This window comes from Bicyclus anynana, chromosome 20 (assembly GCF_947172395.1).
Source record: "Bicyclus anynana chromosome 20, ilBicAnyn1.1, whole genome shotgun sequence".
NCBI lineage: Eukaryota > Metazoa > Arthropoda > Insecta > Lepidoptera > Nymphalidae > Bicyclus > Bicyclus anynana.
The window spans coordinates 1867625-1879681 of NC_069102.1; the positions used below are offsets into that span (position 1 = coordinate 1867625).

Sequence of the window (12057 nt, forward strand, 5' to 3'; positions counted from 1 at the left end):
ATGTCTTAGCTCTCCGAGCAGAGTCCCGGACTTGTGACCAATGGACGTAGGGTTAAGGAATTCCTTTACCCTATCATCATCATCATCATCATATCAGCCGATGGACGTCCACTGCAGGACATAGGCCTTTTGTAGGGACTTCCAAACATCACGATACTGAGCCGCCTGCATCCAGCGAATCCCTGCGACTCGCTTGATGTCGTCAGTCCACCTGGTGGGGGGTCGGCCAACACTGCGCTTACTAGTGCGGGGTCGCCATTCCAGCACTTTGGGACCCCAACGTCCATCGGCTCTTCGAACTATGTGCCCCGCCCATTGCCACTTCAGCTTCGCAACTCGTTGAGCTATGTCGGTGACTTTGGTTCTTCTGCGGATCTCCTCATTTCTGATTCGATCACGCAGAGATACTCCTAACATAGCTCGTTCCATCGCCCGCTGTGTGACTCTAAGCCTTCTTATGAGGCCCATAGTTAGCGACCAAGTCTCGGAACCATAGGTCATCACTGGCAACACGCACTGTTCGAAGACTTTTGTCTTCAGGCACTGAGGAATTTCGGACGAAAAGATGTCGCGAAGCTTCCCGAATGCAGCCCAGCCGAGTTGGATTCGACGGTTCACCTCTTTCTCGAAATTGGACCTACCTAACTGGATCATATGTCCTAGGTATATGTATTCGTCTACAATTTCGAGTGCAGCGTTCTCAACTATAACTGGGTGGAGCGATACATGAGCATTACACATTATTTTTGTTTTGCCCATGTTCATTTTCAGGCCTACCTGTTGAGAAACGCTGCTGAGGTCATTGAGCATGGTACTAAGGTCATCCAGAGTCTGTGCCATGATGACTACATCATCCGCGAACCGCAGTTGAGTGATGTACTCGCCATTGATGTTGATGCCAAGTCCGCTCCAGTCCAGAAGCTTAAAGACGTCTTCCAGTGCGGCGGTAAATAGCTTCGGAGAGATCACATCTCCCTGACGCACTCCTCGCTGCAACTGGATTGGCCTCGTAGTCTGATCCTGAATACGGACTGACATAGTGGCGTTTTCGTACAAGCACTTCAACGCTTGGATATACCTGTAATCAATTCGGCATCTCTGCAATGACCTTAGCACAGCCCAGGTTTCCACCGAATCAAAGGCTTTCTCATAGTCCACAAACGCTAAGCAAAGTGGCTGGTTATACTCGTGAGTCTTCTGTATAACCTGCCGCAGCGTATGGATGTGGTCTATGGTACTAAAGCCTTTTCGGAAACCGGCTTGTTCGGGAGGCTGGAAGTCGTCAAACCTATTAGCGAGACGATTCGTGATGACTCTCGAGAACAATTTGTAAACATGGCTTAGCAGCGAGATGGGTCTGTAATTCTTCAGCAAGGTGTTGTCACCTTTTTTGAAGAACAGAACCACCACGCTCCTATGCCACGCCTCAGGCGTCGTGCCCTCGTGAATGACGGAATTGAACAATCGCTGAAGGACTTTAAGTATCGGTTTTCTACCCGCTTTCAGGAGTTCTGCTGTGATTCCGTCCTCACCTGGCGCCTTATTGTTCTTTAGGTGTTTGAAAGCCACACTAATCTCGTATAGGCTGACGTCCGGGATATCTTCGGTATAGTGTCGGGTCAACTTGGCTCTGGGGTCTTTAGCCAAATTGACAACAGGCTGCTGAGTAGTCGTGTATAGCTGTCCATAGAACTTCTCGACCTCACTTAATAACTCGGGCTTGGAAGAAATTAGATTACCGTGTTCGGTCTTCAAACGCGTCAGCTGCCTCTGTCCAATAGACAGATCTCTGGCGAAAACTTTCGAGCCTCGATTATTTTCAATCGCATTTTTAATACGCTCGGTATTGAAATTTCGCAAGTCGCTGGTTTGCGACTTAGAGATCTGTCTACTGATTTGTCGGTATTTTGACGCATCTGCTGAAGACTGTAATCTCATTTCTTGCCTCTCTTCCATGAGTTTAAGTGTTTGGTCCGAGAACTTTTTGGTTCTTTTCGCACGGTGGGTCTTATAGAACTTAGACCCAACGGAATGGACAGTTTCCACGAACCTGTTGTTCAGATCGTCCACAGTTTCGCAATTCGCTAGGCAATCAAAGCGGTTCTGCAGTTCTAGTTGAAAGGACTCGGGGTTTTGAATATGGGCACGAGTAGGTCGGAGCGTAGACTTCACCAGTCGATACCGTTCCAGCTGAATGTTGATATTCAACGTGCCTCTAACCATTCGGTGATCGCTACCGGTTTTCACCCTATGGATCACAGAAACATCGTTGAATATTTGCCGTCTGGTAGACAAGATGAAGTCGATCTCGTTTTTCGTGGAACCATCGGGGCTCATCCAGGTCCATTTCCTGTGTGGTGGCTTCTTGAAGAAGGAGTTCATCATAAAGAGGCCCTCCTTCTCCATGAAGTCAGCCAACATTTGGCCCCTATCGTTCCGTTGCCCATATCCAAATCGTCCCACTTTCAACTCTGAACCGCTACGTTCGCCCAGCTTTGCGTTAAAATCCCCCATCACAACATTGTAATAAGAGTTTGAGGCATGTATGGCTTTAGAAATATCCTCATACAATACCTCTACCTCCTCGTCGGGATGTGTCGAGGTCGGTGCGTAAACCTGTATAACCTTCAACGAATACCGTTTGGTAATTCGGAGGACCAGGAACGCTACCCTGCTCGACACACTCTCGACTTTTACAACATTGTTCACGAGGGACTTGTGAACGATAAATCCGACACCACCCTGGGACTGTTGGTCGCCCTCCCGGTAGTAGAGCATGTTGCCGGATTCAAGGATTATCGAGCCCTCCCCCTCTCTTCGGACTTCAGACAATCCTATGATATCCCAGTGCAACTTGCTCATAACTTCTTCCAGCTCGATGACCTTTTCGTCGGCCCTCAAAGTGCGTGCGTTGTATGTTGCCAGGTCTAGTCGTCGGGGTTGGCAGCGGAATCTCTGCCGGAGATTCTTAACACCCCTTGCCCCGCCGTTACCATAACCGCTGCCAGAGCCAGGAATAGCGGGGCTGCCGGGGACTAGGGGCTGTGTTTTGTTTTTGCCGTCCATACAAAGTTTTGCCCAGTACTGACCACCTTTACCCTATATGCATTGGGAATTTATGTTTTTCATATGTATCCATTAATAAAGTCCAATTAGGTGCAGAACCTAAGACTAAATAGGGCTTACGAGAGGAATTTGATATTAAGCCTGAAATATAATACTAATATTTAGACAATTCTCAATCTTTCGATCATTCCATAAAATAGTCAGCCATTCTAATAGGCTGACAATGGTGATAGAAAGATTTTTCACATAAAAACAACAGTACTTATTGCCAAGATAAAAAGCGTGATGTTTACCGTATGTTCGTCCCGTAAGGTGCAGTTGAACTTCTGGTGCAAGGTCGCCTTCAGCCGCGCCACGTCTGTCTTGCTGCCATCCGTCACTGGAGGTACGAAACGTACTAATGACTATCACAATTTTTACCTCAATCAGATTTTCAACTATCAGACAATTGTATAATATAATTATGTGTATAATATTAATGTGAACATATTATAACAACATTTTCTCTCGACTTGGAACGCAAAGCGGTGGACCAGTTGAAAAAGAAAAAAGAATTCAATGTCATGTCATTGTCAAATGAGTTTGAAGTTCGATTTGCGGACGCGGAGCTTTCTCCTTGTTCTTGGAATCGTTAAACAATTATTGTTGTAAGCAGAAAGAGAGGGGTCAAGTGCGTACCGATAAGGGGAGAGCAGAAAGAGAGGGGTGAAGTGCATACCGATAAGGGGAGAGCAGAAAGAGAAGGGTGAGGTGTGTACCGATAACGGGGAGAGTAGAAAGAGAAGGCTTGGGTGTGTACCGATAATGGGGAGAGTAGAAAGAGGAGTGAAGTGCGTACTGATAAAACTTGAGTAGAAAGAGAGGGGTGAAGTGCGTACCGATAAGGGGAGAGCAGAAAGAGAAGGGTGAGGTGTGTACCGATAACGGGGAGAGTAGAAAAAGAAGGCTTGAGTGTGTACCGATCCGATAATGGGGAGAGCAAAACGAGAACGGTGAAGTGTGATGAAGTGGGACAGCAGAGATAGAGTACGTACCATCCTGTGCGTCACCGCGCGTGGTCAGCTTCAACAGCACGGCGTGTCCGGCGGCGTGCGCGGCGCGAAGCGCGGCCGCCTCGCCCAGCGCCACCACGCGCCCGCCAGACATGATGGCGATGCGTCCGCACAGCGCCTCCATCTCGTCCATGCTGCGGGGGGCACTCGGTTATTGTACACACAGTGAGCTAAACGAGCATTCTCTACGTCGCAGGCGAATACGAGGGCCTCGATATCTGACTTCACCCGGACGTGGGCTAATAACTCACGATCTCGGAAGCTTTGATACACTCAGGCCAAAACACCCTTCCAGGACGGCCTTCTAAGCAAAGTCCAAGTTTCAGAGGAGATGCCCAAAACACTCTTCCAGGACGGCCTTCTAAGCAATGTCCAAGTTTCAGAGGAGATGCCCAAAACACCCTTTCAGGACGGCTTTCTGAGCAAAGTCCAAGTTTCAGAGGAGATGCCCAAAACACCCTTCCAGGACGGCCTTCTAAGCAAAGGTCTAAGTTTCAGAGATGCCCTTAGAGCCGCGCCACGTCTGTCTTGCTGCCATCCGTCACTGGAGGTACGAAACATACTAATGACTATCACAATTTTTACTTCAATCAGATTTTCAATGTGGGAGACAATTGTATAATATAATTATGTGTATAATATTAATGTGAACATATTATAGACTTAGAGTCGTTCCGCCCCCCTATTCTGCTTCTGCCTTTTGGCTACATATTTTATTTTATTTTATTTTTATTATTATTGTAAATTTTTGGTAAATTATTTTAGATTGTAGGTTAATCTTTTACTTTAAGTTTTTAACCGGACTCTGCAGTGCTGTGAATGCCTGTAAAAGATGGCTGCAGTAGTCCAAGAATTTTGTAACTTACGTATATATAATGTTTTCTGCTATCATTGTTGGCATTACAAATAAATAAATACATCAGGTGATGCTTCTGCGCCTCAGACCAATTATAGGAGGACCACAAAAAGGTATTTTACGGAGCTCTTTAACCGACGAACACGATTACAACTATTTAACATCGATTCTACAGAGACAGTTTTTATAATCGCATTAGATCGTTGACGTCTAGCGAGGCAGGTCCTATACAATAATTGGTCTGAGTTCTGCGCTCACCCAAAGCTCCTGTTGACGCTGCTTTTTTTTTTTTTATCGTCAGAGTTAGCACGGAACTGCATGGCATTACATCGTGCTAACTGCCTCTAGGGTATTTCCCATTTCTTTTTCTCCTCTTTTTCCATTTCTTCCTTTCTTATCATTATTTTCCGGAGCATTTGTGCATATTTCTGTCACTCTCCTTCGCTTGACAGCATACGCGCAATCAGGCTGCCGGAGTCTACGTGGCCATCTACCCCATGTATCGCCCCTCTCAGATCATCACAGGCATTCGAATATGGCATGTCGCGGAGTGTCCCCTTTTCCACAGAAGTATCAATTTTCGGAGGGAGATTTCCCTATTGCGAAGAGGTAGGTGTTGAGGTAGTCGGACGCTGCCGAGGCGCCGTTACCTGTGCGAGGTGATGACCAGCGAGCGGGCGCGCGCGGCGCGGCGTACGGCGGCCCACACGCGGCGGCGCGCGGCCACGTCCACGCCGGCGGTGGGCTCGTCTAGCAGCGTGACGGCGGCGCCGCAGCACAGCGCCGCGGCCGCCGCCACGCGCCGCGCGCAGCCGCCCGAGTAGCCCTGCACCGGCCGCCGCGCGTACTGCTGCAGCCCTGGCATATCGCGCACAACCATTATACGTGTTAGGTAGACTTGGTTACAAGCGTCTCGCAGTCGAGTGGACTTCCACCCGCAGATCGGACGGCGGCCTATACATGAGGAGCTCCAAGCTAATGAGTTGGTAACCATAACCAATGCTTGATAATAATTACAACATTGATGAGTTCCTTAAAGATAAAAGCGCTTGGAGGCCATTGGATCAGCTTCCACCTACACACAGGAAACTAAGAAAATAAGAAATTGTAATTGTTATCAATTGTAAATTATAATACTGTATGACTTTTTCAAAAGAGCAACTGTTGAGTTTCTTGCCGGTATCTTCTCAGCAGAACCTGCCTTCCGAACCGGTGGTAGAATCTTTACAAATAGTCAACTGACGTGTCAAAAGTGCTTGTAAACTGAGCCTACTTAAAATAAATGATTTTTTGATTTTGATTTTGATTTTGATAAGTGCATATTCACGGCCGAGTCTCTAGGCGATGGATTTGGAATATTGGATTTTAGTCAGAAATTAGAGACATAATATGTATTGACGATCCAAAATTAACGCATTGTTATTAAATAAACGAAAGGTATTTTTTGCTGTCATACTGATCCGATCAAATTACCCAATTGCCTCCTGAGCAAAAATCAAACAACCTCAGTGACCCCATCGTCCACTCACCCACAATCTCTATCCACGTGTTGGCCTCGGCCTCCACGTCACGGGGCGACAGTCCGCGTAGAGTCAGCAGCAGCGCGAGGTTGTCATACCCGCTGAGGAAGTCGTCCAGCCCGAAGAATTGCGGACAGTAGCCCAGCGACTGCAGGTACTGGATTCAAAGGGAAAGGGAAATAAACTTTCTTGCAGACGCGACATTTGAAAACGGTTGTCGCTATCTGATAAACGGTTCCTCATTAGAGCGTTGTGTTGCATCATCGCAACGAATCAACGTATGCCACAACTGCGTTGCGACAACGTATTGCAAGAGGACGACGCTCTGATATGAATTATTATTTTATGCACACAGACTAAATCGCTGCATCAGCAATTTAGACTTAAATAAAAATATTTGTTTCCATGCGGCCAGTCAGTCACTAGCCAACTTTCGCGAAATAACGGTTTCCGAGGTAAATCGACGATGAACTTACTTGTAACCCTCTCTTTTCTTAGTGTAATTCACAGTGGTTTTTTTATAAAGACTGTCAAGTCGGCCCTCCTAACCGCACGCACCCAGTCAGTTTCAACTTCGCATGGTAGCAACAACAGATATTATATGAGGTAACTAGATTTATAAAGTGTCATTTCTTTGTATTGAAACCAGCGTACCCCGGGTCGTGGCCTAAAATGCTGTTTAATATTTAGTGAAAAATGAAATATGTCACCCTTACTTGTTGAACTTACGAGTTGAATATTATTTATTCCTTTTGTCACAGAACAAAACAATACTACTAGTACATGCGCGGACACGCTTGGGTTGTTCCGCACACGGGTGTATGCAGGCCACGCCCCCTTTGCTACTTCTATTGCTAAAAGCGTTAGCTTTTAGCGCTGTGTGTTCTGTGGTAGCAACAGAGCTCAACAGCGAATTCTGCCCCCGCTTCGTCTCTCGTCCGTCGATCCGTTGAAACGTTGTGTGACGAACCAGTACCGAACGCACGTAACGCAAATGAGGTAGATGCGAATGTGTATGGTATAACTCACTTTGCTGGAGTTCTTGCCGCTGAAGTGTCCGTTGGCGAAGATGGTGCCGCGCGTGGGGCACTCCACGCCCGTCAGCATCTTGAACGTGCTGGACTTGCCCGCGCCGTTCACGCCCAGCAGACCGAAAACCTCCCCTATACACAACATGTATTGTTTTTAATTAAAAATATTAATTAACACGAACTTCTAACTTCTAAAAACTGAAAGACTTTGAATCTATATTGTCGGCACGTGGGTTATGCGGCAAGAATAACACCAGAAGTGACGGACGATAGTTGATGCGGCTTTAAAGAAACTTTAAATCTGAACCCAGAGTCAAAAGCCACGTTTCTTTCTTCCTGTTTGTTCGTGTTCTGATTGAACACAGTCTCCTTCCGAAAACACTTCTGACGTCTTGATTTTAGCGTATTATACACGGAGTCCCGTAAGTCACGAACCTGTGATCGTTGTATGTAGGCTTAAAGACATCCTTGACAGTTAACTAACACTCCCCTTTATAAAAACAAATGTGGACATACTGAAGCCAACCGTACGATGAGCGCCTTGTATCGAACCACCTAGCGTCGGCACAAGCCACCACGTGATCGAGCGATGACTACTATTTCCTACAATAGTTTATATTAAATTTGATATGATACCCTATTGGCTGAATTCTGTCAATCACGAGACTAAGACAAAGATCGTTCGAATGTTAGCGCCACAGGAACGAGTCTGGCGCCTGAGTGTAACTTGTGCGTTCGCTGCGTGTGCGTTGGTTGCGTGTACGTTGGATGCGTGTGCGTTGGCTGCGTGAACGTTGGATGCGTGTGCGTTCTGCTCACCCCGCTTGACGGAGAAGTCGATGCCGCGCACCGCGTTGCAGCCCTTGCCGCACAGCTTCCAGTACTTCTTGTGTACGTCGCTCACTAGCATCGCGTCCTGGATCTGGTTGCTAGCTGTGGGACAATCGTGTCACATTAATTCGTGTCTCAGACCAATTATAGAAGGACCTGTATCGCACTTATAGTCACGAACAAAATTGTCTGTCATTTTCTGGGGAAAACGAGCTTAGATTTTGTATATATCTTATACTAAACTAGAAGTTTTTGCCCGTTTTTTACACAACTCAATTACACAAAAAGGTATTTTAACGGAGCTCTTTAACCGACGAACACGATTACAACTATTTAACATCGATTCTATAGGGACAGTTTTTATAATCGCATTAGATCGTTGATCATATACTTTGACAGAAAAGTAACGTCTAGCGAGGCAGGTCCTATACAATAATTGGTCTGAGATTCGTGTAGAGATTAATAAGCTAAATAAGTAACACACAGTCATACATCTGAAACAAAACATTATGTACACAACTCTACATAACATCATTGTTATCACACATAACAACATTACGCAGCTATTAGTAAAACATTGATTAGACAGTTGCAATTGAACCTTGTCAAAGCGCATCCGTATTTTTAACCGACTTCAAGAAAATGTCTTTTTTCTTTCAACTACCAGCAGGTGGAATTCAACCTTAATGTATCTTGTATCTTCAATATTTTTTATAGTTTTAATTCTTCAAAATGAGCACGCGATTCTATACTATGCAGTAATATGACGTGACGTGTTCTCTATGCCCACACTTAACAATTAAAACATTATCAATAATTACAAAATAACACTATTGCACGAAATCACTAACGCAGTCAGCAGCGTGACGGTGTCCACGCTGCCTCTATTTATACCATCACTGTTGCAACAACTTCGTACAAATACCTCCCCTCCCTAATATAAATAATGAATGTTAATACCACCCGTAATCAAGGAACTCGTAACAGTAGTGTAGAGAGACTTACGCACCCCCCCGGTGACGCCGTAGTGGTTCCGTAGGGAGCTATCGGTACCTACTCAGACAGAAAAAAAAACTTACGCAGCTTGATAGCCTTGTCGACGTAGGCCTTCTCAGAGCGGACGGCTTCGTGCGCGGTGGCGGGCGCGGCGGGCGCGTAGGCTGCGTTGAACACGCGGTCGCACAGACTGTTGAGCACGCCGTGCTCTATTAGCACCACTAGCGTCTGCAACACATGATAACTGTTATTGCAAAGGACCTTTTTTATCTCTCATTTATTTATTACTTCTTTTTTTTTTTTAATTTTAACAATATAAGTATAAAATACAAAACATTATTAAATATTTGTAAAAAAAAATTCACTCTCCGGGACATTTGAGTGCCCAAGCAACCGGTATTCAGGGCTCCAGAGTGAGGAACCTCCTCACAATACGCGCCGTCTCAAAAATCACTGCCTTTTGTATCGGACTCTTGATCCAACAGTTAAGCGAAAGCTTCTTAAGGTGTTGGTCGAAGCTTTTCGCTATAAGACCATTGACTGAAACAACTATCGGAACAATAGTTGACTCAACATTCCACATGGCGGTAATCTCGTGAGCAAGGTCCATGTATTATGATACTTTTTCCAAAGGACCTTATTATTAGGTCCATAAGGTCCACAATTGATCGGTGATGTTAGCGTGTTTCGGATTGTTCGAGTCAGTTTTATTGGCAAACACCACAGTGAGCTATGCCCCGGAACTATTTCCCCCACAGCCCTAAGGATTCTGTTAAAACGGTAGATTGGATTCGAGACGGACTACTTTCGGAGCGAAGCGAATTAACATTGCATTGAATTTTACTCATGGTTGAAAGTGAAAAAGGTATCTAAAACATACTAATAAACTAAAAACTACGACTAGTTTTACTTTCCAAGTTAGCACTCACCATATAAACAATAAACTGAAACAGAAGAATCAGCATGTGCTCTGCGGGCGTGTACTTATCGATGCAGAAGTAACAGACGGGTGATACTTTTTGAACTATAATAAAAAAAAGAAATACTTGAATATCTAAAAGTAATAAAATTCATGACGTTTCAAAAACACATTTTTAAATAGTTTTAACATATTTTTATACAAGTACCCGCACAGCGTGATCAACACGTAAATAACACCTTTCGGACTTTTCAGCCTCGCGGTATAAGCTTTGGCTGAGCATTCCGTCAAGCTTTTTATTGTTCTGGTACGATTCCGCGTAGTTAGTCAAAGGTGAGTATAATAAACTTGTACCTTTCCCAAGGGTAATTGAATAAAAGAAAGCTACTCACCGCAACACTTGTTAAGATCAAAGCCGGGTATGGGGGTAAGTTGTCCGCACATATCCCTGTTCAACACGCAGTACGCTTGTAACCCTGCATTGTGTACGGTCGTCCCGACCGCCATAGTGAACGTGTGCGGCGGCAACAAGTACCCGCACAGCGTGACCAACACGTACGTGACACCTTTTCGCTCGATCTCGAGCAAACTCATCGATACCTTCATTATAGGCGTTATGATACCTGCAAATGAAAACGATTTTTCAAACGGCTATTTGACTTATTCGGACAAATATTTTAGGTAGCGACTTTATTTGCATTGATAACCCTACGCTACGTTCACACGGCAATGTTCTTTACGTTCTTATTACATAAGATGTATCGGTATATGAATCAAGGCTTACCCTTCGAATTGTAAAGAACAGACAATGCCAAACAAAATTTTCCCACATATTTCTCTTCCCATTTCAATGATTGCCTATGTCTGACCCGCAAGAATCTGGTATCGTATAGGGAGTACTATGAAGGCGATGATATAGATTAGCAAGAACGAATAAGATGTTTAATTGTGAAACTAAACTCTGGGGTTCTTTAAGCTCACCAGTAGATCTACGATGCGCGCTATGACATACAGATTAAAAACCCATGATCCCCAGACGTTCGTCATTATATAAAAGCAGTAAGTTTGTCAGCTCAAGCTTCTACCATAAGTATGTACGGTAGCCAATCATGAAGTTCGCAGTACAGTATTAAATGATTTTTTTTTTAATTTATTTGGGCTCCTTCTCTCATTGGTTACACACTAGTTAATAGATTATACCCAGAAGAATTGAAAAAGTAAAAGTTGCTTGCTTCACACTGCAACTGTGGGGTTGCCAGATATAAACAGTTAAGTAATGTTATATAAAAAACCTCATCAGTTATTTAGTCGTCTAATATTACGTCAAATTAAAGCTTATTTTACGCTTAATTTAGCTGTATTAAGTAGCCTTCGATCTAGTTCATGGTTTCCTAGATTTTGTTGTGAAAAATGTGTCTGGTAGTGTATTTGCAATGTGTCACTGTCAACTTATCTATCATTTATTTCATAGCACTAATAAAATAATAACAGATGAGTGTATATATTTCTAATGCCGGATCTTAGACTATTAGCACACACTTACTGAATAAGATGACGCAGACGGCGAGGAGAATGTTGGCGCCGCGCTCGCCCAGCGCGCAGCTCACCAGGTACATGAAGGCCATGTACGCCATGCAGCCCAGCAGCAGCACCAGCGTTAGCACACCTGCCGACCAACGCCACTGGTTGACTGCACTAGCTCAACCTCGCTGTTTCACCCGCGTAATTCCCATTCCCGTGGGATACGGAGATAAATATACCCTACGTTACTCCCTGATAATGTAGC

At 44.9% G+C, this 12057-nt stretch overlaps 1 protein-coding gene across 8 annotated transcripts in view; it reads right to left on the reverse strand.

Annotated features, from left to right (window-relative positions):
* LOC112047036 (phospholipid-transporting ATPase ABCA1) overlaps nucleotides 1-12057 on the reverse strand; it is a 50544-nt gene that overhangs the window by 6043 nt on the left and 32444 nt on the right. For all 8 annotated transcript variants that reach the window (XM_052887852.1, XM_052887854.1, XM_052887855.1 and 5 more), the window contains 10 exons: nucleotides 11815-11937; nucleotides 10664-10894; nucleotides 10282-10376; nucleotides 9436-9580; nucleotides 8345-8458; nucleotides 7524-7657; nucleotides 6504-6651; nucleotides 5625-5832; nucleotides 4101-4252; nucleotides 3360-3445 (listed from right to left, as the gene is read on the reverse strand). In XM_052887852.1, the coding sequence (XP_052743812.1) occupies nucleotides 3360-3445; nucleotides 4101-4252; nucleotides 5625-5832; nucleotides 6504-6651; nucleotides 7524-7657; nucleotides 8345-8458; nucleotides 9436-9580; nucleotides 10282-10376; nucleotides 10664-10894; nucleotides 11815-11937 (1436 nt within the window). The remainder of the gene's footprint in view (nucleotides 1-3359; nucleotides 3446-4100; nucleotides 4253-5624; nucleotides 5833-6503; nucleotides 6652-7523; nucleotides 7658-8344; nucleotides 8459-9435; nucleotides 9581-10281; nucleotides 10377-10663; nucleotides 10895-11814; nucleotides 11938-12057) is intronic.